Source organism: Lissotriton vulgaris, chromosome 4_1 (genome assembly GCF_964263255.1).
Source record: "Lissotriton vulgaris chromosome 4_1, aLisVul1.2, whole genome shotgun sequence".
Lineage (NCBI taxonomy): Eukaryota > Metazoa > Chordata > Amphibia > Caudata > Salamandridae > Lissotriton > Lissotriton vulgaris.
The window spans coordinates 1348358000-1348385214 of NC_141691.1; the positions used below are offsets into that span (position 1 = coordinate 1348358000).

The 27215-nt window shown below is 50.7% G+C and overlaps 1 protein-coding gene across 1 annotated transcript in view; it reads right to left on the reverse strand.

Annotated features, from left to right (window-relative positions):
- The window catches only part of CEP192 (centrosomal protein 192), a 1919503-nt gene that overhangs the window by 114415 nt on the left and 1777873 nt on the right, over positions 1 to 27215 (reverse strand). Inside the window, exon 44 of the mRNA XM_086965571.1 lies at positions 19092 to 19218. Coding sequence (XP_086821697.1) covers positions 19092 to 19218 — 127 coding nt within the window. The remainder of the gene's footprint in view (positions 1 to 19091; positions 19219 to 27215) is intronic.

A 27215-nucleotide genomic window follows, 5' to 3' on the forward strand; every position in this document is an offset into this window, starting at 1 on the left:
CCCACTGCCCCACAAGGCAACACAGCTTCCGCCCAATGCCAAGGTAGGAAGGGAGGAAGAAGAAGAAGAAGCCTAGAAGGCCCAAGATAGCGAGGGAAAAGAAGGCAATCCCACTCCAGGTGGAGAACAACCTGCCAGCCAGAACAGCGTTGGCAGTCAAAGCCGCAAGAAGAACAGCCGAAGACCCCAGGAAGGCCGAGTAGGCGGCACCTGGCAAGGGCGAACACAGGATCCTCCCAGACCTCAGGGCAGGAGCAGGGAGAGGAGGAGATGCCAGGGCACACCACTACGAGTGGCTGCGCACACGTTCCCAAGGAGCAAAAGCAACCTACACAACACCATGGAGAACAGGCACCTGAAGGCGACCAGAACCCTCCAGCAGATAGCCAGCCATAAGACAGCTACCACTACCCCACCTAGGGTACGATAAGTCCCAAAATATGGGAACCCTCTTAGGAAGAACTTCCACAGTAAAGCAAAAAACAAAAGAGCCACGGGGAAAAGAAACCCACTCCGCGAAAGGCTCGACAAGAAGCCCAAGTAAGCAGAAGGCCTAATCTCAGGACCAAGTCTGCGCAACAAATCAAACACACACACGTAAGCAACAATAGGGCCGTACAGCAGCCAACAATGCTAAATTCCCAAGGAAGGACCCAAATGGTCAGAAAACACACTCCCCAGCCAGAACAACCGGCCTAAGAAGGCCCAGAATCAACCAGACTCAGGAGTCACTGAGGATGGGATGGAGGAGGAGGAGGAGGAGAATAAGGCGGAGGAGGAGAATAAGGGGGAGGAGGAGAATAAGGCGGAGGAGGAGAATAAGGCGGTGGAGGAGAATAAGGCGGTGGAAGAGGGCGGAGCACTGCCAAGAGCCTCTGGATGGCGGAGTCAGCCATCAAACAGAAGGTCAATGAGTCGCTCCCGAATATTCTCAGGGAATACTCCGTCCCGAAGCCAAGCATGGCGACGGAGAGCGACTGAGGAAGCCATGACCGGGTCCAGCACCTCTGAGATGTCCGGAGAGGAAAATAAACGCTGCAAGCACTCGGCCAGCCAACGCATGATGCCTTAAGTCCACTTGATCCCCCCCCGGGACGCTGCAGATCCCTGAGACTCAGCCGAGTCTCTCAAACAGGAGGAGGCCCGAGCCAGCACACACAAGGTGTTCAGGGCCCGCAGGGCAGTGCTGGTCGAGGCGAACATGTTGCGCCCCTAAGAGTCCAGCAAGCGGGCCTCTCGGGATGGCGGAGTCAACAGCGGCGGCAGAGAGGGAAAAGCAGTCCGCAAAAGAGGACTGGAGGTAGAGGAGTGGAGGGAAAGGCATGCTGGGTCACGCGGCGCCGGGAGGTGCCGGTGCAGAAGATGTTGAGGCACCGGGTCCCCTGAGGCAGGATGCCTTCAAGCCCCCAAGGAAGAAAGGAGGTAACCTTCAACGAGAAGTAAGATTTCCTTCCCACCAGAGTCCTGGTGGAGGACCCCCAATAGATGGTCCGCCGGAAAGTGAGCCACCGGGTCACCCATAAGCAGGATGTCCACAGCCGTGGACACCGTGTGAACGAAGGCCACACCCGCCTCCAGAGGGCCAGCGGCGAGGAAAGCAGTCCTCTGTGGGTAACGGCTGCAAACTAAGGCGGCCAACTCCGAGGCAAAGCGGGACCTGGATGTCAGAAGGAGCCGTAGAATGAGGGACCTGCCACTCTTCCGACGAACACCTCTGCCTCTGGAAGGGCGGGGAGACACCCTTCGACACCAGTGAAAAAGATACCAAATGGCGACCAGTCTCCGGGGAGGATGACACCAATATACAGCCTGTCTCCGGAGAAGAAAGAGCGTCCGAAGACGAATCCATGGTATGACCCCTGCGCGGCGCCGTAGAGTCCGTTGCCTGAGGCAAGTTGTCGGCATCATCCGGCGTCGCCGGACAAGGTTCCTTCAAGTCACCCCGCACCGGAGACCGGAATGGAGCTGGAGTCAAATCGGCCCGGGGGGGGGGGGGGGGGGGGGGGGGGGGGGGGGGGGGGCGCTGACCCGACCCCCGCCGAGGTAGCCACCTGCGTGGGGGAACAAGATGGGCCAGGGAGTGACACGAAGCCCTCTGCCAGCCGCGGCCCAGAAAAAGGCGGAGATTGCTCGGCAACCCACATGGCGGTACCAGGGAAGATCCAACCTCCGACTCGCCCTCCGTCAAGGCAGCCGCCTGTGGGGAGGGACGAGAGGGGCCCGGAGAGGGACGAGGGGTCCTCACCCGGCCTCGAGCCGGAGCGGGACGAGGAGGGTTCACCGACCCCTGTGGCTCCGCACGGTCAATCTGCTGCCGCCGCCGCAGTGGCGTCACCTCTGCCTTAGACAGGACCACCTTGTCAAAGGACCGAGAGGGGCTCGGGGATGCGACTCGAGCCCCGGCGACTTCCCGCGACATCACAGGGACTCCCCGCAGGAGTCTGCGGCGAGGCAAAGACGCCTTGGCCTGAAGGAGGTGCCCATGAGGAGCCGCACCCCAACAGCAACACATCCTCAAAGCCTGGATCCGAACCAATAGGCGCCCGAGCCGCCAGCGGCGCAGCGGAGGGCCCAGCGCAAGGCGACTGGTCCGCTGACGCCCCAGGAGGGGAAGGAGGGGGAAGACGCCAGCGAGGCCTGCAAAGCCGCCACGTATGTCTCCATTTGGACTCTCGACACCCCAGCACTGGGAAACGGTGGGTAGGATGACACGCGGGCCGCATCACCCGGGGAGAGTCTACCAGTAACACACCCAGAGAAGAGGGCAGCTGAGCCTACCACAGCAGGAAGTCAACAGATCAGACAGAATGGCACCGACAGCAAGAAGCAATCGGAAGCAGGACGTGTAGCCCGAGGCACCCAGGAAGACCGGGCAGGCTGCGCCCGACAGAGTGAGGAACACAAAAATCATCTCAGCCCCCAGGACAGAGAACATAAGGGAGAAGAAGGGCCCGGACACACCTCAGAGAGGGGTTCGCAAACATAATCCAAAAAGAAGCAGAACCAGAGCCACGAAGCTAGGCCGCAGACAGCAGATCAGACCTGGCGAACAGCACAGTGACCCCGGAGAAGGACACCCCGGGGCGCCACCAAGGCATTTCAATCCAGCAATAAGGGAATTGCACCTGTAACGTACATAAACGCCATGGAGAGCAGAGGCCCGAAGGCAACCACCACTTCCCAACACAGAACAAGCTATACAACAGCTACCACTACCCCACATAGGGAATGTTAAGTCCCAAGACATGGGAACCCTCTTAGGAAGAAACTTCCACAGCATAGGAAAACAGAAGGAGCTGCGGGGAAAAACCCTGCATAAGGCTTGACAAGCAGCCAAAGAGAAAAAACAGAAGGTCTTAGTCTCTGGGCCAACCTGGTGTAGATAACCCAAAACAAAAACACACTGTCAAGAAGGGCAGACCAGCAGCCAACAGAACCACAGTCCCAACAAAGAGGACTCGAATGCACATGAAGCACACCGATCACCCAACTAGGACGACCAGCCCCAACGAAGGAACAGCACCGAAAGACAAGATCAGCTCACGGGTCACTGAGGGGGAGAAGAAGAAGGAAGAGGAGGAGGAGGAGGAGGAGGAGGAGGCCGAAGCCCCGCCAAGAACCTCCGGATGGCCTTTTCTGCCGGGCCATGGAACAAGATAGTGCCATCGAAGGGAAGATCTACCGTCCGTTCCCGAACATTTTCCGGGAACACACTGTCCTGAAATCAAGCATGGCGGCGAAGGGCAACCGAAGAAGCCATGGCACAACCAAGCACCTCCGAGATGTCCAGAGCAGAGCGAAGAAAAAACGGCGCCAGCTCCCGGCCATCCAACGCATGGTGCAGCAAATCAACCCCACATCCTCCTGAGAAGCAGCGGATCCAAGGGACTCCACCGAGTCCCACAAGCAAGAGGTATTAAGGGCACGCAGGGCAGCATTAGTAGAAGCAAACATATTGCGCCCCCAAGAGTCAAGTCAGCGGGCCTCCCATGATGGTGGAGACAACAGCGGCGCCAGGGAGGGAAAGGCAGTCCGCACAAGGGGGCTTGAGGCAGAGGGGTGGAGGGAAAGACACCGGGTCACGCAGTGCTGGTAGGTGCGGGTGCAGAAGGTGTTGGGTCATCGGATCCCCCGTGGCGGGGCATCCCGAAGGCCCCGTCAGATAAGAATGGCGCGAACCCTCAAAGGGAAGCAGCAGCTCCCTCCCACCAGAGCCCTGCTGAAGAACTTCCAGAAGATGATCCACGGGGCAATGGGCAGCAGGATCACCCATGCGCAAAATACTCACAGCCGTGGAAACAGAGCGAGCGAAGGACGCACCCGCCTCCGCAGGGCTCCGCGGTGGGGAAAGCAGCTCCTCCATAGGCGGCGGCTGCAAGCTAAGGCGGCCATCCCATAAGCCAATCGGAGTGGGGAAAGGCCAGGTCTGGAAAGGAGAAAGAGGGGCCGAGGAGTAGGGGACCTGTGGCTCTTCCGGCGAAAACCACGGCGGCAGCAACGGCGAGGAGCCGTCCTTTGATGATTCCAGGGAAAAAGCCACGACGTGGTGACCAGTCTCCGGCGAGGATGACACCAGCAGGCGCCTAACCTCAGGGAAGAGGGGGCGTCCGAAGATGAGTCCAAGACCCAATTCCTGTCCGGTGCCAGAGAGTCCGCAACCTGAGGCAGGGCGTCGTCGTCCAGTGCCTGAGGAGACGCGGCGGCTAAGGGACGGCACCGACTCTACCTCCGTCGAGGCAGCCACCTGCGTGGAGTAAGGAGAGGGACCCGGGGAGTGACAAGCAGTCCCCCATCAGCCTCGACCCATGAGGGGGCAAGAGGAGCCTGCCGACCCCAGTGGCGCCGCCAAGGGCGACCCGACCTCCGACGAGGCAGCCGCCTGCGTGTTGGGACGAGAGGGGCCCAGAGAGGGACAAGGGGTCCCTCACAAGCCTCGAGCAATGATGGGACGAGGGGGGTTCGCCGACCCCTGTGGCGCCACCAGAGCCAGCAGCCGCCATTGCCATAGCGGCGTCACCTCGGCCTCAGACAAGATCCCTGCTTGTCCATAGGGCTGAGAGGGGCTCAGGGATGCGACCAGAGCCCCGGCGCCTCCCGCGACACCGCACAGGGACTCCCGCGGGAGTTTGCAGTGAAGCAGAGGCGCCGTTGTCCAAAGGAGGGACCCCCGAAGGGTCACACCCCAAGAGCACCACATCTTCCAAGCCTGGAGCCGAGCAAGTCGGCCCAGGGCCGGAGCCGCTGGCGATGCTGCGGAGGGCCCCGCACAACGAAAGGGATCCGCTGACGTTCCAGGAGGGGAAGGAAGAGGAGAAGACAGCGAGGCCTGTAAAGCCGCCGCATATGTCTCCATCTGGGCTCTCGATGCCCCCTCACCAGGAAACGGTGGATAGGAGAAAAATATGCGGGCTGCATCACCCGCGGAGAGCCAACGCCCTCAACAGGCCAGAAACCAGCCCTCGGAGACAAACAGAGACACTTACTGACAGGGGAGAGACGCTCTTGCGGCACAGGAGAGGGATAAGGACGATGACGGCTGTTTTGAAAACATTCCACAGAAGCTGATCAGGGTGACAAAGCCGATCTGGACATGCGAGCCGAGAGAAGCTTCATCCAGGGCTCCCGCCGCGACTTCGGCTTCAACCGTTGCCACGCCTCGCAATCAGTGGAGCCATCATCTTCCCCCAAGCACCACATGCAAATAAGGTGAGGGTCCGTCACCAACATCAGGCGTCCACAAGATGAGCACTTCTTAAAGCCTGAAGGCATCCGCACACTGTTCCCACAAACACGAGCAATAGCGAAGGGAAAGGCCTAAACAGGCCGGGAGCACGAACCGGATCCGCGTTGCACGCGGAAAAGGAAAAAACAGACGTAGGCACGCCAGGGTGGGACTGATGTGACCTCGCTGACGTCACGCACGCAGACAACGCCTGGGCGGAGTCGTGTGATGCCATCCTCCTGGTGCACAGGGATGCTGTGGCAAAAAGTTTTCCGGATCCAGTCTCACGCTAGTAGTCTCTATCAGATGTGGTGTTTACTTAGATGCCGCCCCAGTGCGCTGACATCAGTTTTTTTATTCCGCGCCAGCCAGCTTGTCGCCAGGGGACACCAGGAAGGAACAGGGGAACAAAAGTACCCTCGTGCGTGCCGACGTCGGTCTGGCTCCATGTCCAATGCGGGGGGAGTATAGGGACGGCGTCGGCCGGGGGCACAACCAGTGCCAATGGCGTAGCTGACTGGATCCGTGCTGGGGAAGGTCGAGTGAGATCGTCCGGCGTCAATCCGGATCCACCGGGGTTTCCCGGCACCAGGGCTGGAGTCACTAGTATCAAAGGCCCATGACCCCCGACCCGCTCTGCGGGGTCCAAAGGTGAGCCAGCAGAGTCGGACTGCCCAAAGACGAGGTGTAAGACCTCGTAAAATTGACGAAGTTGGGCAGGGGATGCTTCGGCTTCTGGAAAGGGTGGGTGGTGCGGAGTAGTCCCTGAATCAGGCCCCAGAGATGGAGCCTTCGAGCACGGACGCCTCGAATCCCGTTTCACGTCAGGCGACCGACGGGGAGAAGGTGAACAGGGCCTGTTCCTCTTCGCCTTCTTCTTGTGCTTCGACTTACCCGAGGACCTTTGCGACTTGGAGTGAGACAAGGAGTGGGGGCACTGCGACCGGCCTCATGACCTTCCTCTCAAACGAGACTGGTAGCGATGCGGAGCTGACCGCCGGGCCTCCACCAACTTTTGGGACCACTCCTGCAAATCTTCAGATGCATGGCCCGGCAGTCGGGGTACGACTTTGGGTTGTGGTCGCGCTCCGAACACCACAGGCACACGAGGTTCGGATCCTTCACAGACATCATCTTGTGATGGGAACTGCAGGGCTTGAAGCAGGTCGGACGTTGGGACATCCCAAGCACACCAAGAGTCCAAGATTCAAAAAGGATGTTGACAAAAGTCACCAAAAAAGCTAGCTATAAAACAGCTAAGGGGTAGCTTTCCCCGGGTCTGTGCTAGGCTGGCGTGGATAAAGCAAGAGCGGATGTCAGTGCGCAGGGGTGGCGTCTAAGTAGGCACCGCAATGTCATCATGGGGACCACGACGGACGCAGAGTCGACCAACGCCACTTACCGACGCGCAGGGGTAATGCTAAAGAAAAATCTCCGGATCCAGACTGTCACCTGGAGGTAATTCTAAAGGTAAGGAATCTACAATTAACAGTCTATCAGATTGACAGCCATCTCATTACATTCAGACCCAGCAATAGTACTCATGGGACACATCGCAGACCTTCCCGAGCGACACGCAGGCTTATTTCAAGATCTTTGTTATTGGCGAAATGCAAGATCATAATATACTGGGGAATTACCACATCCCACTCTTCTAATGCATGGCTTAAATACATGACACAATGCAATACCACTAATGCGGACTATGCAACACTTCAACCCGACATCATGACCTCTACATGTTTGGCAACCCCTACGTGAATCTTTACATACCCTTGAGCAGGACACAACTGAACGTTGAGCTTCCCCCCCCCACTGCCTCCAGCTGACCCCGCCAGACCTGCTTCATGACTTTATGTATCCTTGCCATTAATGCAATGCCCTGCACCTATTGGTTATCCCCCTGGCCCTCCTCCATCTAATCCATTGCCTTGTTCATCTGTATGTGTTGGAACACTATGGCACCAAACTGAGATATTAAACTGTAGCATCAATATTGAAGGGTATAGTTGCATTTTGTAACTATGTTACTGGAAAATCAATAGAAACACGATATAAAAAAAGAAAAGGACAATACCGTTATCTTGAAGAATCAACAGCACCCGCTCCAGAATGACCAGAGGTTCCTCTTTAGTTTTACAGTATACCAGAAGATCGTCTTGGAAGACAACAAACCCCATCAACATTTTTGCACAAATGGTACATTAGTCTTTGGAAGACAGATGCTGCTGAAGCCAACCCGAACGGCATTCTGCAATATTGAAATATGCCCATTGGAGATTTGAATGCTGTGTAATGTCTGGACACTGAATCCAATACTACTTGGTGGTAAGATGAAGTAAGCTCTATCTTACTGAACCAATTTGTGCCAGAAACAGCAGCCAGTAAATCTGAAAAGTTTGGAAGAGGATGTGAGTCAATCCAAATGGCTCTGTTACGGTTGCGCAAATCTACACAGACCCTGAGTTCACCCCTCTTCTTACGAGCTACCACAAGAGCGGATAACCATAGGGAAGGTTCAATCGATTCAATTATACCAGATGCACACAGCTTCATTAATTCCTATCCAAGTCCTTTTTGACTGAAAAGGGAACATTTAGAAACTTGTGCTTCCCAGGAATTGACCCCTCCTTTACTTTGATCTTGTGTTGGAACCTCTTGCCCAACCCTACTCAGCCAGAGAATACATTAAAAAATGTAGTGCGTAAACACTTAGTCACGCCACAATCATTTGTACAAACTTCAACACAAACATCTACTACAGACACTTGTTTACTGGAATCTTGGCTTCAAAATTATTTTAAACAAACCCTGGTGAGACCAACCTAAGATACACAAACCTTTGACAGCAACATACACCTTCTAAAAAATGTTCCTTCCCTTGAAGATTAAAACCTCTTTAAATAAATCTGGACAAGTCAATGTGGAATCCTTCATAGGATGCCGCAGCGAGGTCAGGTGGTTCAAGCACTCTTCCAGGCCATAAATCATGGAATAACTCCAGAATCAACATAGTTATTCTTGCGCATTAGTCAACTAGTAGTTTAACAGATTTTTCCCCTATTGATATATCTACATACGGATCCACACAAGTCGACGGATCACGTGATACAACCATGACATCACTAACTATTAATATCATGCCCTGGAGATCTTGTTGTAATTTTTCGAAATGATTTTCACCATTTTCAACCTTTGGGTTGGCCATAACAGAATTATTCCTATTATACTGTTTTCCTTGAGTCTGACACACTTTGGCAAAATGCCCAAATTCATAGCAAGTTCTGCATGTAACATTCTTTGATGGATACAATCTTCCACCCTTAAAATGTGAAAGATTCCCACACCTAAAACACATATTGGATTGTTTAAAAAACAAACTTATCCGTTTTCATGTTTTTCTTAGATTGTGAACAGCTAGTAGGCTTGGTCTTCTGTTTTACCAGACTCAAAGTGTCAGTTCTCTGTTATTCTAATTACTTCATGGATAACTGTGAAGTCTCAATGCTTTTAGCCATGCATAGTTTCCTCAAGTGAAGCGTTAGGCAAGGTCAACAATTTCTGCTGAACAGCCTTGTTGGAGCAATGACAAATAAATTGCTTCCTTTCCAATGGGTCTGTAAAATGTTCAAAGTGACATTCTGCTACTAATCTCGTAAGAGCAGATACATATAGACGTTTTCTCCCGACATCTGCTTCTTCATGAAAAATGTGTCTCAACACTACGATATTAGGTTGCACGTCAAAACATTTCTCTAATATTTTAACGCACTCTGTGTAATTGTCCAATTGTTCCCCTTGTGAATCTTCAATATTTGGTAGATGTTTGAAAATGGCACGACCCTCAAAACCCTAAGGAATATATTAACAAGAAGTTTTTCCGTTCCGGGCAAAATCTTGAGGCTCCAATAGCCCTTAAATAGGTTTCAAACGCATCAAACCAGTTTTTCCAACTCATGGGTGGCTCACCTGATGATTCAAAAAACGAAGGAGGAGGATTTACAGATTGCATGTTCCTTAATAACACCTAATAAAAACAAGTTTTAAAAAAAAATAAAACAGTTTTTATTGCGAGAGGTATAGCATACACAGCTGGGTATTGCCTACAACCCTGGGGCCGGCAGCGTGCAGTAGTCTTAGAAAATAGAATCGTACACAGCCCGTGTGCCGACATCCCGGAGGCTCGGCGGCGATCATAGGTCATGGGGCAATGCTAAAACCAAGAACACGATCATAGGACAATAAAATAAACTGTTTGGTGTTTTTTATATAAGAACCTAAACATGTAAAAAGCAAAGTCAAATAATAGTCACAATGGGTGTATCAAATAGGAGTTAATATTACAATGCGGACGTCTCTTTAATTAACGCAGGAGTCGTCCAACAGGTCCAGCACGTGACATAGCTAGTTCAGCAGTTGGAGAATCACACAGTTCACCCCTGTACGCATTCCAGTGGCCCCACTTCTTGTCCCACACCCTAGGGCAACCCCGTACCTTGTATACCGTCTTCTCTGCAATCATGCATCGGTCCATTTCAGCCACCCATCCCACCGCCAGCGGTATGTCTCGGGAGCCCCATTTCATTGCAATGGAGCGTTTAGCCAATAGAAATCCCAGAGCTGCCCATTGTAGTTCCTGAACATTAAGGTCGTTGGCACCCCAGATATCTAGAACACATGGCTTTGGCAATAGTAACAGCGGCTTACCCAAAGAATCACTCATTTTCATAGGGAGTTCGACACATAGCCAATAACACAATAACTATAATTTAGTATTTTTATTTAAATTGCACCTTTTTCACATACTCACTTGCTCCTGAGGAAAGCCAGTTTTAAATTAAAAAAGGCCTGGCTGAAACCTGTAGACCACACAGGACGCTGGAGGTCCTAATTCGTACTCCAACACGTCCAATTGCCTTTTAATCGCTAACAGGGGCCCAGTTATTAAAGTTTATCCATTTACCCTTGGGTACTGGGACCCACTGTATAGCTTTTAACTTTCACTTTCTCACTCACTACACTGCACACTCAGCGAACATACCAGCTCCGCAGTAACCTGGCGTCGAAGCACACCCGGGACACATTTGGTGGCACTGTGGTGGGCCCGATGATAAAGCATGCCACCAACTAGGTTGGTGGGTAAGGGCTTCATGAACAAACCAATTGGTTTGCCGGCATGCGTACTTCTTTGAGTCCCCCTTCCCCCTAACATAGCTAGTCCTTTTTGATTTTGACATATAATCCTGGGGATCCGGACTAGCTTATCTAGTCCTCGCTCTCTACTTTGATTTGGTGATACGAGGTCAGATTCTACCTGGAGGATCTGTTCCCTATGTTTACGTAAATAACCTGTTTTTAGAGTCAGTGCCTCTCGCTTCACTACCGCCAAGTACGCCCCCCCAAAGTGTCACCGCTAAGTCAACCGAGCCGACGTTGTCAGCGAAATATAATTCGGTACGCTCAAGAAGAGCGTCTTTGATATCCGGGATCTACATAAGCCAGGGGCTAATCACGATAGGGCCGCGAGTGTAGGGGCGATGGTAGGTCAGGTCTACAGTAAGGGGTGAATGATCGGATATGCCCCGTGGAAGGCCTTGCTGTCGGACGAAGAATCCGAGATCGGCTGCAGGGCAGAATAGGTCATCAATGCGGGACATACTCTTATGCGCATTTGAATAGTGTGTAAAGTATGACGTAGTCGGGTAGGAGTGGCGCCATATGTCCACAAGCCCCAGGGCCTGCGTGAAATCGGAGAGATCTGAGCGCAATCGATGAGAGCTGTGTTTAGGACTGCGGTCCAGGTCATCGCACATCGTACTGTTAAAGTCTCCGCCAATCAGTAGTGTTCCGACCGGGAGACCCAACATGTGTGCGCCCAGCTCCCTAAGGGAGTCTTGTACAAGCGTCTGTGGAATATAGACGGAGATCAGATTCAGCGGGCAGCCTTCCCAAGTAGCCTCGACAAGTGCAATGCGGCCCAGGGGGTCAGCCCACGTCGTGGAGTAAGTAAGTGCCAAGGATTTCTTAATTAGGATCCCAGCACCACGGGATCCAGTAGTGAAGCCCACATGAACTAATAATGTATACCCCCCCGTTGAAGAGCCTTACAGGTGTTATCCACCAGATGCGTCTCCTGCAGTAGGACAATGTCGGGGGAGTGGCGTCGAAGATACTGGAGGACCACGCTTCTCCTAATTTTATGCCCCAACCCGTTAACGTTCCAGGACAGGATTTTGAGGGTTCTAGAGTGGGGATGCGGCATAGCTGTGGACTAAGGGGATCAGCTAAAAGGAGAAATGGGAGTAAGTCTGGCGGAAGCACCAGGGCGGCAAATCGGAGCAACGCTGTGGATAAAGAGGCCAATAAGGCATCGGGGAGCCAGGCAACGTTTGGGGTGCGTAGCCGGTCAGCGTGGGATCCGTAGTGGGCCGAGAGACAAGACCAATGCGACAAAGGAGGACTCCGCAGGAAAGTAAAAAGAGAAAAACAAAGAAAAGCAATGATAATGCAACAACATGAGAATCCTAAACCTTCCCAACTCTCCATCCATCCCCCCTCCCTGCCCGCGGACTTAAAACTATCCACACCCCAACTAGGCAGAGTGCCTGTCGCCCTCCCAACCATGGAAGGGGTACTTGGTGAGCCGGTGGCCCCCCCAGCCTGATACTAGCAGTGAAGTGACCATTAAATACGAGTAGAAGTAAAATGTCAAACAGTTCCTAGTGCCATTTTCACATAACAGAAAGAGTACCTGGTACGCAGTCAGAGCGGCCCGACTGGGGTCGAAGAGCACATCGTCAGGAATCAAAAGCAAACAAGGCGTGGAGCTCCGCCACTCAGAGCATCTTCGTTCTGGAACGCCAAGGATGCGAAAATTGTTGCGTCGCGCCCTTCCATCATAATCATCCAGGAGTTTGCCCATCTGTTTCTGAAGTTGTTCCACTTGTTGCTGGAGGGTAGAAGTGTCATCAATAAGAGCTGCAGTCTTAACTTCGACATCCTTGACCTTGGAGTCTATTTTCCTAAGGTCAGCCCGCAGCAGCGTTACCTCTATATTGACTGAATCAATTTGCGTCTCCAAGGAGGATCTGACGCCAGCTATAGCCTGCATAACGTCCTCTAGGGTAGGGGCCTTTGCTCCTGCCGAGGGGGATGTAAGACTCAAGGTCTCTGGGGAGGCCTCGGATTTATCGCCACCCTTAGTGCCCCAGGAGTTCTTGTTAAGCTGCCTCTGGTTGAGGGGTCTGGTTCCCTTGTTCAACGCCATGAGGAACAGAGGTGTAAGAGGAATGGCATGCAAGGTACAGAAGGAGGCAGAGAGCAGCAATAGAAGTGTCCGAGAGCGTAGAAGTAGGTAGCACACACTCAGCTCGACAGGCCAAACTCTGCAGGCCGGGCGGTACCCAGGGAGCGGCAAGCAGGAAAGCACTCACCAATGGCGGCGACACTCGGGCCCAGGAGTGGCACTGTGGTACAAAAGGCGACAGTGGGGTCCAAGCAGGCATTCGAGATCTCCGCAGGGTAGGAACGGCTCCAATTCACCATGTCTGCAGGTGGCACGGCAGCAGGAGGGCGGATCCGGGTCGGCAAGCGCGGCGAGAGCTCCCCAGAGTCCCCAGGAGGGCCAGGCCACCATCGGGCTGCAAGCAGAGCGAAACCAGTCAAAGCCCCTCCACGTGCAACAGTCTGTGTAGGTCAGTACGTGGGCGCTCCCATAGCACCAGCGCAGCCTGTAAATACAGCGTCAGAGTAGCTCCTCTTCATGTGCATGGCCGGTCAGGGGGTCGCAGCGTTCAGGCCTTCACAACAGTGAGGAGCGCAAACATTCACCGGGGTAGGTCAAATTTAGGAGGCAGGGGGCATTCCGGGAACAGCAGGTGGCGGAGGGCAGAGCGTGTGAGAAGTCCCGGTGGGGCGCAGGAGCGTCACTTAGGAGCGAGGATAGCTTGGGAGGTCAAATCGGGCGCAAGGACTCACCACGTGGTAGCGATGTCGGAGGTTCTCCACGCACTAGGTAAGATCGTTGGCAGAAGGGCTGGTCCGGTGTCAGCAAGGGCAGTGGGGAGCTCTCGGGGTGTCCAGGAGAGCCAGGCCGCAGTCCGGGCTCACGGTGGAAGTATATCGGTAAAGGCCGCTTAGGATGTGAGGCTCAGTGCAGGACATCACGTGGGCGCTGTTAATAGCGCTAGCGCAGCCCGGAGCTATAGCGCTGGTGCAGTTCAGGCTAGCCTCACAGGATGAAGAGGGGGCCGGGACTGTGATGCTCGGGCCTCCGTCGCAAACTGGAGTGGGCCGCAGCAGGACCAAGTTGCTTAGGTCCGGGGCCCGGCGGCTGGATGCAGGTTAAATGATGCGGTGCAGACCCGGCTCTGCCGTCAATCCGCACGGCAGATGGTAACAGGGTCGTGGCAGAGTGGAGAGCCGCGGCCAAGTGGAGAGGCGAGCAGGGAGAGAGTTATGGAGAACCAAGAGCCGCAGGCCCAGAAGCCGGGGTGTTGCGTAGGCGGCACTCCGGCAGTACAGCGGCCGTAGCCCGTCCTCTCAGGGCAGCGCAGCTCGGGAAGCCAGCCAGCCAAGAAGGTATCAACAGCCAGAGAGGTTGCCAGCTGGGCTCCGGGTGGGCAATGCAGGGTCTGCTCCGCTATCCCGCTCCAGACAGGTCACTAACAGCAGGGACAATCAGTGACGGAGCCGGAGCTCCGATATAGGCGCCATCTTAGCCGCAGCGGAACCTCCCCCTCACTGGACGTTTTCTCCCCGTAGGGCAGCAGGAGCCAGGGCAAAGTCAGCACCAGGGCAGGCACTGGGGTCCGCAACGGGCCCCCCCCGATAATTAGGGGGTCCCAGGTCTAGAAAACGGATGGAATTAGGCGGATGAGCAGGCGGGGGACGGGAGCCGCTTTAGTGAGCGACCATCTCCGCAGGCTGCTAGCCACGCCCCCCATAAAAACAAGTTTTTAAGCCAGAAAAATATATGCAAACCCCAGCAAAATGAAATGAACAGGTAGATGTGAATAAAGATGAGAATAAATGTGCAATGCACACAAATATTAAGAAAGCCGAGCTAATTAGACGAAATTTAAATACATTAGTGCTACGAAAAAATATAATAAAGCTGTGCGCTTCGGCGAGATGGAGAAAGTTTGTATGGAGCACTCTTTACATTGTGAAAGGCGCAATAAACATCGTTGCCACGTGGGATGATAAAGCCGTGTGCATCGGCGAAATAATACAAAACTGCACAATACGACAAGGAACAGTGTAAAAAATAAAATAGACATCATTGTCAGCACAATCATGTAAAACCATATGATGCGCCACTTTAAAGTGTACATAAATCGTGCGCATCAGCTTAACACTAATCAAGGAAATCCTACCATGGAGTAATGGTTGTGATCAACATCAGATTGGTCGATAAAGCCACATGCATCGGTGAAAACATGTAGAATTGCACAATGCGCCCTTTAAATTGCAAATAAGATGGCGCATCTGCGTAAAACTAAACAGGAAAAGCCAGCAACGAGTAATGGTTGTGAGGGACGTTGCTATATAAACGGCAAACACAACCAATGGCCCATCGTTATGAAATGTGTCATGGCACGTAGTGGATTCGCTGGAGGCAGCGTAAAAAGTCATAGTGCGAGAGCCGTGAAATGGCCTCCTGTCGTGACACACACGAGAACCGCAAATGTTATAACAGAGTAACAGAGGGATCCCAATGAAGAAAAGGCAGAACTTCCGTCCGACTACGGGAAACTCCACCTAGAGGTAAGGATGATTTTATCAAACATTACTTATGGTTATGGATGTTGGTTGCGAACACCAGCACATCCGCACAAAAAGGGCCCTAAGGCAGCTCTACAAATAGTCACCAAATAGAAGTGTAGTAACGCCCGCAGAAAACAGCCACACAAAATGGTTATAGGGGAATCCTACTTTATTCTTAGGCAGAGCTGCCAAGAAACAGAGCGAAGAAGCCGTCCATCCTCAGCAAACTGACATGGAATCATCTAGCTAAGAACATTACAGAATTCTACATTCTGACAGAGGTCCCGGTCCCAGCAGAAGGCTACACTGGAACCAGAGACCGAAGCTATCAGAATGATACACACAGGCAATAAACAGTTCGTTCTCCCTTTTCTTTGAACGCGTTAGGATTCATCTGCAGACGCATACAATAAAATCTGGAATTGTGCCTTAAACCCAGACAACACAAACAGCTGCCATAAGAGGCTGTGAGTGACATTTGGCTATTGCACTTTAAACGACACTTAAACTTAGATTTTTCGCGGGGGGGTGAAGCAAATGAGAACTCTCACCGGCACACTGCACTAAGGATCAGAAAAACAATTTGGAGAGAAATTAAAATGCATCAAACCTGAGGAGAGAAGTTCTGGGCCCATGTTAAAAAGTGCAGAAAGAAGTGAACTGATGTCATGGTACTGGGCATTGAATGGCTCAAGTGATGTCAACATGACTCCACTACCCTAAGTAAGATAAACCAAGGCCCCCTACTTGAATAAAAGAGATATTTTAGACGTTTTTTGACCCAGCCTGGAGCTTGGGATATTCAAGTGGAGGAGTATCTGCAGGAATTAGTATCCATCATAAATCTCAGTGCATTCAAGATACTATATCAGGCAGTATTAAAAAACATTGCAGTCTAACACCTTTTCAGCTAACACTGTAACTAAGTGAGTAACAGGACATTTTCCTCCAGAAAAAAATCTTACAAAAGCTCCGGAAATCTTGCTATGTTTAAGCCATTTACAAAGACTTACTCTTACTGAACTCTTCAGTTGATGAATTGATCAGGCAGACTGCTTTGCTAGGTGGCTAGAATCCCATTGGAACGTTCAGCCTAATTTACTTTAATTTGTAAAGTGCATTTATACAATGCACAGGTACAATTGTAAAACTGGAGGAATAGTACAAGTAAGTGAATTGAAATTTATCGCAACAGCAAGAACAAAAAAATAATAATTAGTCGAAAGCACATTTCAGTAAATAACTTAAGATATTTTCAAACTAGGGTTAGGAAAGCATGTAGGGAGGAGCAAAATCGATCCACAACCTTCTGCCCTGTCCTGCTGAACAGAAATTAACAGGCAGTTGTTAGAGACAAAGTTAAAGAATTAAGTGGGAGAAACAGCCAATGTGTTGTGTAATGCATCAAATATCTGTGCAGCGATTCATCGATCTGGAAACTGAAAATGGGGAGCACTCTCTACAAATATAAATTAGGGGAAAGAACATTTTAATGTATTTTGAGTGTTTCAGCTTATATATATTTTCAGACAATGTATTACAATATAAAGGAGTTCATCAGTAAGATAGGAATATGCTTCAGGTTCCCTTACAGATTGTACTTCCAGCATATAGAAGATTAAGATTCCAATGCTAACTCAGTGTACAAAATAACAAGACATATGTAACTATGTGTTTAATATAAACAATAAAACAGCCATGAAAAATGAAGTCATATTGTTCCTTATTTTAGTTCTTGTGTGCATGCAGTGCGCTATTATTCCAGATTCTATATTGGTTAAATGGCAGATAAAATGCCAGGGGATGGGGGCCTTCACCAATGTAAGGCCATGTATCACCTTTTGGCTGGCCTAGTTATCCCAATCGGTAAATTCGGACAAAAGACCGGCGGCTCCTGGTATCAGCTCCGAAACTGTGGAACACATTGCCTCAGTCAATTCGAACCTGCACTTCCCTCTGGGCTTTTCGCAAACAGTTAAAAACCTGGCTGTTTAATCAGTAATTCCATAACTCATGCACAACCAGTGGAGAATATGATGCATATGTTCACAGCGCCGAGACGCCTTCGGGCCATTGTTCGCGCTTTATCAAATTTCATAAATAAAAGGCACCTTCATTGGTTGGCTATATGTTTCTTACCGTACCTACAGTGTTCCACAGTTCGCTGGGTCGAGCCTTTGGCTGTCGCCGATTTCTCAACTTCTTTCTTCTATCAACAATGAGGTGGCTCTCTTAGGAGCACTTACCCATTGCTATACTCTTCCAGCAACTACCAGGGACAGATCTAAGAATCCATTACTAACATCCGAGGTTTAGTGTAAGCATACAACCTTAGAAGACAAATGTCCACTCTTCACAAATCTGCTTTCCAGGTCAACTGTCACTTTGTCCAGAAATGAGCAACCACAGGCCGATCCCAGAACATATGAGTGAACAGGAATGTATGACGTTACAACGAATTCCGTTGCAACGCATGCCTTTACCACGCATGCGTTACAACGGAATTAGTTTTCCACGCTTAACCTTTACCTCGAATATTCCTTTACCACGCATACATTTACACCGTTTTTTGTTGTAAATGTATGCATGGTGAGGGCATACTCTTGATAAAAGTTAAAACTCTCCACTTACATTCCCCCAGCCTCACTCCTTATATTTACCCTTAACCCTTAATATATATATATCTATTTTTCTAGAATACCCCTTACCTTTTAAATCGCCTTCCCTCCATCTTCTCTGGTTACGTCGGTCGTATGTCGTTAAGAGGAAGCGGAAGTTACTTACCGTTTCCTCCCTAACGACGTTGATTGCTTCAGCTTCGGTTTCGGCGTTTTCTTCGGCTCCTCAGGTTAGTTTTGTTTTTTGGGGGGGGAGACCCCCCCAGCCCCCCTTTTTATCCCAGGCCTTTATTTTTTTTATGGGGGAGACCCCCCAAACCCGCCTTCGTTTTTCTTTTCATTTACCACACATGCCTTTACTACATATTTCGTAGTAAAGGTATGCGTGGTAAACCCTTTCGTTGTAACCACGCATGCGTTGTAGTGTATGCGTGGTAAATGATTTCGTGGAAACGGCTTCGTTGTAGAGGCCGTTTCCCAGTGAACAGCATCTAGCAGGTTGAATCATAGGCAACTCTTGTCATTTAAGAGGGAAGAAAAGTTATGCTAGGCAAAATCAACCAAATCCTCAATAGTTTGACCGAAGAAACTAAGCATGTAGAGCAGTGATGTGATAGGAGGAAAAAAGGACTGAAACTGAGCTGTATGAATAATGACAAGAAGATACAGGGCTGAATGCACACACCACCAACATTTTCATGGATTATTTTACACTTTCAAGGGTTAGTTGTCGGATCAAAGCATTTTTGGATATTGACAGGCAGCAAGGTTACTCATATTGAGAACTTAACTATAGCAAAGATGTCGGGGAATAATTTGCATTATTAACAGCAGCAATTCATTGAACTTGGGTAATATGTTTAACTTTATTATGGTATTGTACTAAAATCTTTATTTATATATACATGCACTTTGGTCTAGTTATTAAAGAAGAGATTGTTTAAAAAGACAGAAAACAATATGTGTGCTATAGACATTCTTACCATGTGAGAATTGACATCTTTATTCTGAAAATTGACTTTCAGCATACTACTTTCCCCAACACGAGTACGTGGAAACTCATATAGGTTAATTGGAGTGTATAAACCTCTAGGTACAACTTCATCCGACCTAAAAAATGAATAGAAAAATGTATTAGCTTAAAATTCTCTTCATGGAAAGTGTGTTGAACAAAATGAGTGTTCTAGTAGTCGTTACTGCTTGTTGACACACTGAACTGAAATTTTATTAAAGCTCTCTTAATTGTGCAAGCTCCCTGTGTAACACTTTCTGCAGTGCATGGTATTGATAAAATCAATCACTACTGCATCTAAGAACAAGGTAAAGGGGACAAATGTAAGAAAATCCTACCATAGGGCCCCAAAAGTTTTTTAGAATATATAGTATGATAAGGGAAAAAGAGTGTATGACGATAGGAAGATAGACAAAGGGAAAAGTGCTCCCTCAAGAAGGGATCATAAAGTGCAAGTAAAACTATCTCAGAGGATACCAAAAGGTACCTTTATTTTCGGTTCCCCTCGATAGGATTAAAATACACTCTTGTTCCCTTATCACACTATATATTCCGAAAAAATCTTTTGCGCTCGGTCCAGAGTGTTGGTTTCCGCCTGGACGACTAATGACGCCATATGATGAAGCATGACCCTGAAGTGTGTGAGGGCAGTATTAAGTACTTTATGTAGCGTTACCCCAAACGTGGGTAACGTCACCAAATGCACTCAAGGAGAAAAATGTTCAAAAACGTTGTTATGAGTTTGTATCAATAAAGTTTTATTGACAAAAGTTTTTTTGTTTCGATATCTTTGACGTTAAATTCACATCATTTTGTTTGTCAAACTTAAAAGTTCATGATTCATTTACAATTGCCCCATGCATTTCGGGCGCTTGGCCCTTCATCAGGGGATTAAATGTGCTGCCAAAAAAGGATTATACACAAACATTAATACATTCAATACTTCATTAAGATCGTTGTGAAACATGTCACATTTTTGTATACCAACATCATATTCACTTTTTTAAAAGTTTAAGACCTGTGTAGTAAACCTTATATCCCTCATTGTTTTGAACAAGTTCTCGTATGTTTTACACTAATTGCAATCAGTTTGAAAAAAGGCTCAAGCACTAATTCGCATGAACATAGTGAGTGGATTTTTGTGAGATGGTACATAATGCGGAAGATCCTTTTAAGTAAATGGGAACGTGGCCTGAAGACTAAGTATCAAAGCTAGACTAAAAAGTGTAAATTATAAATTTTATTTGTCCTACCTTCGGACCTGCCATGTTAGAGTGAAAAGTCGCAATTGTCGAAACACCGGTACCCTAAAAAACGAAAAAGTACAATCAATCTAAAACTTAATGCAGCGCTGAAAGCGCGTGTTCAAGGTGCCATCCCCCTTATTCCCAACAGTCTCACAAGTATCATACCTTATCAGCGTGAGTCACACGGAGTTCCGCTGTGTAGTAAGGGATGCGTCTAAAAGAAACAACGGTCCCAATGAAACCAAGGGCGGTTTGAAAAATCTTCGCCACGATAATATCAGCCCTGCTCGGGAATGCATGTGCAGTGACAACCAAGGTCACTTACCAAGTTGGTCGCGTGCAGATCGCTCACGAAAAATCCCACAGAGTTCTGCTAGGAGTAGCGTGTTGGAATGCAGAAATCGCGACTGTCGGTATAAGATCAAAATCACGTGACTGGCCACGTCACATAGCTAGACAGTGAGGAAATACTTCACGCATCCTGCGTGAGCAAAAAACAGACTGAAAAAGGCAGAAACGAACCGTTCTGCACTTTTGACAGAGATAATATCTAGAATTAACAATAAATAATATGTATAGTGCGAAGCGTGCGACTGAATTCATCAGATTACTAATTAAGGTCAGGTGTACCAACTGGGGATATGTGGGTCAAAAGGTGTCAGACAGAGGCAAAAAGCCCTGTGAACATGTCTAAGGAATGTATACCTGTGTGAAGCGAGTAGACAGGTAGACAGACTTTATAACCACTTTCTTACCCTCCACTCGAATCAGGAGGGCGATTGTTCTATCACCACATAATTTAGGGCAGTATTAAGAAAATAAATCTTTTTCCTTTTTTAATTTGTCCCCTTTCTTTAAGCAGTATTAGTACAAAGTGAGAAGTGGGAGCAAGAATAGAAGCATAAGTTACTACTTGTGTAACGATAGATCTGTAAGACATTAGTTAGTGATAGATTCCTTACCTTAGAATATCCCCAGGCGTCAGACTGGATCCGGAAATTTTTGCGTAGCAGTACCCTTGCGCGTCGGTAGGCGTCGTCTGAGGCTCCGCGTCCGTCGTCAGCGTCGTGGGCGTCGTGATGACGTTGTCGGAGTACTTAGATGCCGCCTCCGCGTGCAGACGTCAGTTCTTAAACACAGCTTTTAAGCGCCAGAAACGCAGAGCCATGACAAAAACCAACACTGGTGCCATGAAACTGGGGCCCTGAAAGGGGATGACCTTAACCCTAGATATCGGTTCGCAGAACGGGGAGGATGGGTGGGTCGGTAAGGAATCTATCACTAACTAATGTCTCTTACAGATATATCGTTACACAAGTAGTAACTTGTGCATCTGAAAGAGACACGTTAGTGATAGATTCCTTACCTTGGAATAGATACCCCAGCAATACCATCCCCGGTGGTGGGTCTGCGAACCAATAATCACACCAGAAAGTCCTGGAGGACGGAACGGCCAAAGTAGTCGTCCCTCCGGACTTGACTGTCCAGGCAATAGTGTCTTGCAGACGTGTGCAGCGAGGCCCACGTAGCTGCCTGGCAAATGTCCTGCAAGGGCACACCTCGGCCCAAGGCAGTTGTAGTGGCCGTGGCTCGAGGGGAATGAGCCCTCAGCCCAACAGGGGGTTCCTTCTTAGCCAAGGAGTAACACGCCTGGATGCACAAGATAATCCACCGCGAGATGGTCCACTTGTGCACCGCTTTCCCTTTCTTAGCGCCCACGTATCCCACAAAGAGTTGATCATCCACCCGGAACTGTTGTGCGATTCAGATAAAATGAGAGCGCACGTTTTGGGTCCAGACGGTGGAGCCTCTCCTCCTCTCTCGAGGGGTGCGGAGGCGGAAAGAAGGTGGGCAACTTGATGGATTGACCAATGTGGAAGGCCGTGACTACCTTGGGCAGGAAGGAGGGCCTTGTCCGTAACACAACCTTGTCTGGATGGACTGAAAGGAAAGGAGGCTTACAAGATAGAGCCTGGAGCTCACTCACTCTCCTGGCAGAGGTGATGGCTACCAGGAAGGCAGTCTTCAAAGAAAGAAGGCGAAGAGGACAGTTGTGAAGTGGCTCAAAGGGAGCGCACATCAGAAACGTAAGAACCAGGTTCAAGTCCCACTGAGGCATCACGAAGGGAACAGGAGGAAAGTTATGAGTGATGCCCTTCAGGAATCGATTAACGATAGGGGACTTGAACATAGAAGGTTGGTCAGGCAGCCTCAGAAAGGCTGAAAGAGCAGAAAGATAGCCCTCGACAGTGCCCAGAGCAGAGCCCTACTGGGCAAGAGAGAGAAGAAAGAGGAGAACTTCAGAAAGAGGGGCATTGAGGGGATCCACCGCCTTTGCTGTGCACCATGCCACAAATCTGTTCCACCTGCAGGCATATACCGACTTTGTGGAGGGACGCCTGGCTGCCAGAATGATGTTACAGACTTCAGGAGGCAAGTCAAATGGCCTCAACTGTCACCGCTCAATCTCCAAGCATGGAGGTGGAGACTGGACAGGTTTGGGTGGAGGACCGTCCCCTGCTGCTGCGACAGAAGGTCCTTCTGAAGAGGTAGACGAACCGGGGGATCGACTGACATACTGAGTAGCTCGGGATACCAGTACCTTCGTGCCCAGTCCGGAGCCACAAGGAGGACTTGTGCCCGGTCGCGCCTGATCTTCTTTAGCACTCTGGGCAGAAGTGGTATAGGCGGAAAGGTGTACAACAGACCGCAGCTCCACTCGCGATGAAAAGCGTCTCCAAGCGAGTGCCGCCATGGAAATTCCAACGCGCAGAACTGATGACATTGCGCGTTCTCTTCTGTGGCGAATAGATCTAACCAAGGCTCTCCCCACTGCTGAAAGAGGCCTTGCGCCACGTCTGAGTTCAGACGCCATTCGTGATCCATCGAGCACCGTCGGCTGAGTTTGTCTGCCCTGGCGTTCAGAGAACCGCCCTGATGTTCCAGCCATTGCCAGAGGCGAAGAGCCTCCTGGCAGAGGGTCCACGACCCCACTCCGCCCTGTTTGTTGCAGTACCACATGGCGGTGGTGTTGTCCGTGAACACTTGTACTACACTCCCTCGGACACACGGGATAAATGCCTTCAGTGCCAGACGAATCGCCCGCAGCTCCAAAAGGTTGATAATGAGCCGGGACTCCGCCGGAGACCAGAGTCCTCTGATCTCCGCCTCTCCCAAGTGGCCTCCCCAGCCCTGGAGGGACGCGTCCGTCACAACTACGTGCTCCGGTTGGGGAAGGGAGATGGATCTGCCGTGGACCCAATCGCGGTCCGTGAGCCACCACTGCAGCTGTCTTGCAGTGCCCTCCGAGATCAGGACATGGTCGGACAGGTTGCCCTGATGCTGGGCCCACTGAAAGTTGGCCTGATATATGATGCTCACTAATTCTAGTGATCACCTTGTATCAGTCCAAACAACCCTTATGGTGATTGGTTGTAAGTCAGCCTTATATACCAGCTATCCTAATGGTAGCATGGACAAAGTTAGGCTAAACTCTTTTAGCATGTGAAGCCAGCAGTTTTACCGCATATAACCCCTTGGATACCAAATGAAAGGACACCACACAGGTAGTTATGAAAATAAACAAGATATTTATTAACGAACATACACCTTTGAACTCTTTATGAGAATAGAAAAATATGTTAAGTTGCACAAGTTACAATGTTGCCCATGGGGCACAACAAACCATATACTAAGTAAGTAAATGGTATAAGGAAGTCGATTAAACGAATGGAGCTGTCCAGAGGCTGTAGGATCACTGGGACTACACTACCCTAACTTTAGTTAAGTAATAGGAGGCCCACGGAACGCGTGTGCTGAGTGTGAACTCACACACGAGATGCATAACAACGTCTAAGGACAGTACAGTTCAAGAAAAAGGTGAGTACGGACAATCCTGACTAGTTAGGACTAAAACGACTGTGGAACTGGACACTAGGAGAGTCAATCTACCCTTGAGCACCGAAATGCTCTTGTTACCTCACCCACGGGCTGCGGGTGCATCGGTGCGAAGCCGTGTCGGGTTCCGGCGTTGAAGTCAATGAAGCCGGAAAGAAAAGATGCTGCAGGCGACCAGGAGGAAGATGTCCGGTGCGACCCAAGGGTGGATTGAGGAAGAAGAGGACCTGAAAGCAGAGGGGACAATGTTCACAGTCACTAGCCAGTGACTGGAGTGGAACCAGGAAGGAACCAGAGGCTGTCGTCGCGATCAGGTGAAGAGTGGACGCTTGACTCTGCAGCCACGTGGACCAGGTGGTGTCTTCGACGACCAGGATGGAGGCACGAGCTGTCCCACGCAGGCTCTCGCTGTCGGCAGTGTCGGATCCGGATTTGGAGTCAACAGACCTTGGCAAAGGCAACCCACGCGGTGAGTGGAAAAGACGTCTGGTGCGGACCAGGAGGGTCCGGGGTGCCTCTCTTTTGGAAGGAAGCAAGGGCCAGTCTGGAGCAACCAGACCAGAGGTGTTGATGTCGTGGATCGTCGTCTAGGAGGCCACTAGCCAGCCGGCAAGTGACCAGACTCCGCCTCGGGCAGCAAACAGGCAGAAGGGCCCCACGCAGATCTCATGGATGCTGGAGGGCTGGTCTTTGGTGCAGGAGCTGCTCGAGGCTGGGGCTTCTCAGTCCCCAAAGCACTTAGTCGAGGATAACTCAGAAGTCGTGCTGGAAGCGAAGTGCAGTTTCTCCAAGATGGCCGGTCCCACGTGTCTCGTCGCACCCACGGATCTCAGCTGTGCTGCAGATGTAGGTAGAGGTCGGAGAGGTCTGGGAATCCGGGTCTCGTCGGGCTCTGAAGTCTGGATCCTTGGAGGAAGACGACAAAGGGACGCTGATGGTGCCTGCTTGTGCAGGGTGGACACTCCTTGCCCACAAGGGAGATTTCTTCAGTCTTCTGTGGAGCAGAAGGTCGAAGTCCAGAGTTTCTTCTTGTAAAGTTGTTCAGGGTAATCTAATTTGGAATGGGACCAGCTCCTACCTTTATCCGGCTAAAGGGGGCTGTACTACAACTAGGTCCCTCCTCTAGGTGGGACCAGGAAGGGGGGTGGTTACACCCCCTATCCTTTGTCCGGTCTTGCACCAGCTCTGGGGCTGGAGTGCCCCAGGAACTGGTTTAGACCGGGGTATGCACAGGGACACCTTGTGTGCCCCAGGCATGTCTCATTCCTTTCAGCCCTGTCCTACCTAATACACAAAATCCTGTCTGGGGTGGTGCTAGCACCTCCCAAGGCAGGAAACCCTTTGTCCGAGCCTCCCTCGCTGGAAGGACTCCCAGCAGCAGGAGGTCAGACTTGTGTCTGTGGTGGCAGCATCCATTTTGTGATGCTGAGGCTCGAGTTAACTTTAACCGGGGTTCACAGTTACATACATGTCGTGAGGCGCAGAGCCTCCTGGCATAGGGACCACGACCCCACCCCGCCCTGTTTGTTGCAGTACCACATGGCGGAGGTGTTGTCCATGAACACCTGCACTACACTCCCCCGGACAGAAGGGATGAATGCCTTCAGTGCTAGACGAATCACCCGCAGCTCCAAAAAGGTTGATATGGAGCCGGGACTCCACCAGAGACCAGAGGCCTCTGATCTCCGCCTCTCCCATGTGGCCTCCCCAGGCCTGGAGGGACGCGTCCGTCACAACCACGTGCTCTGGTTGGGGAAGGGAGAGGGATCTGCCGCTGACCCAATCGCGATCCATGAGCCACCACTGCAGATGTCTCGCAGTGCCCTCCGAGATCAGGACATGGTCGGACAGGTTGCCCTGATCCTGGGCCCACTGAAACTTCAGGTCCCACTGCAGAGCCCGCATACGCCAACGGGTGTGATGCACCAGAAGGATGCAGGAAGCCATCAGCCCCAGAAGCCGTAGCGTCAACCTGACCGAGACTCTGGATAAAGGCTGAAAGATTGGAATGAAGGCCTGTATATCCCGAACCCGCTGTTCGGGTGGGTAAACCCGAAACTGCGCCGAGTCGAGAACCGCTCCGATGAAAAGGAGCTTCTGAGAGGGACACATGTGTGACTTCGGCACATTGATGTAGAACCCCAGAGTCAGCATTTTGAACTTCTCCTACCGGAGGAAGCCGTTGACATTCCGTAGGTCCAAGATAGGGCGTAGGCCCCCTTTGCCCTTCTTGGGTACCAGAAAGTAGTGGGAGTAGCAACTTCTGGCCCAGGAACGCGCTCGATGGCCCCCTTGGCCAAGAGGGTCGAAACCTCCTCTTGCAGAAGCCGCATATGATGATCCAATACGCGATGGTGTTGCGGTGGCATGGCTTGGGGGGTCGTCACGAAGGGGAGTTACCCCTCCGGACGATCTGCAGCACCTGTAGGAAGGTGGCTATCTGACTATGGTTGCCCCCAACTTTTTGCCTGGTGTTTTGCTGGCTTTTCGACTTAGTTGACCTGGGGCCCTGCTATTCAGGACCCCAAGCAAACTGCTCTCTCTGTAAAATGGATTCCATGTACTCTAGGTACATATCTAATTGGATACTGAGTCACCTTATCAGCCCCTGTACAGTGTACCTTAGGTACCCAGGGCATAGGTGCACCCAGGGCCTACCAGGGGCTGCAGCATGTACTATGCCACCCCTGGCTGGCCATCCAAATCTGACACAACTGGCTGATCAATCAGCTGGGGCAAGGTGGTGTAATCACCCTTTGCTTTAGATATAGTATCCCTATATCTAACCCTAAAATGGACACATATACTCCTATAAGTCACTCCTATGGCAGGCCTTAACAATCCTGGAGGCAGAGTGCTTGGAATTATGTGAGATGGTGCTCTAGCATGAGCTGAGCCTGTCTGCAGCTTTCGGAACCAAGTCCTTTAGCTGTTTCCATGATAACGCTATA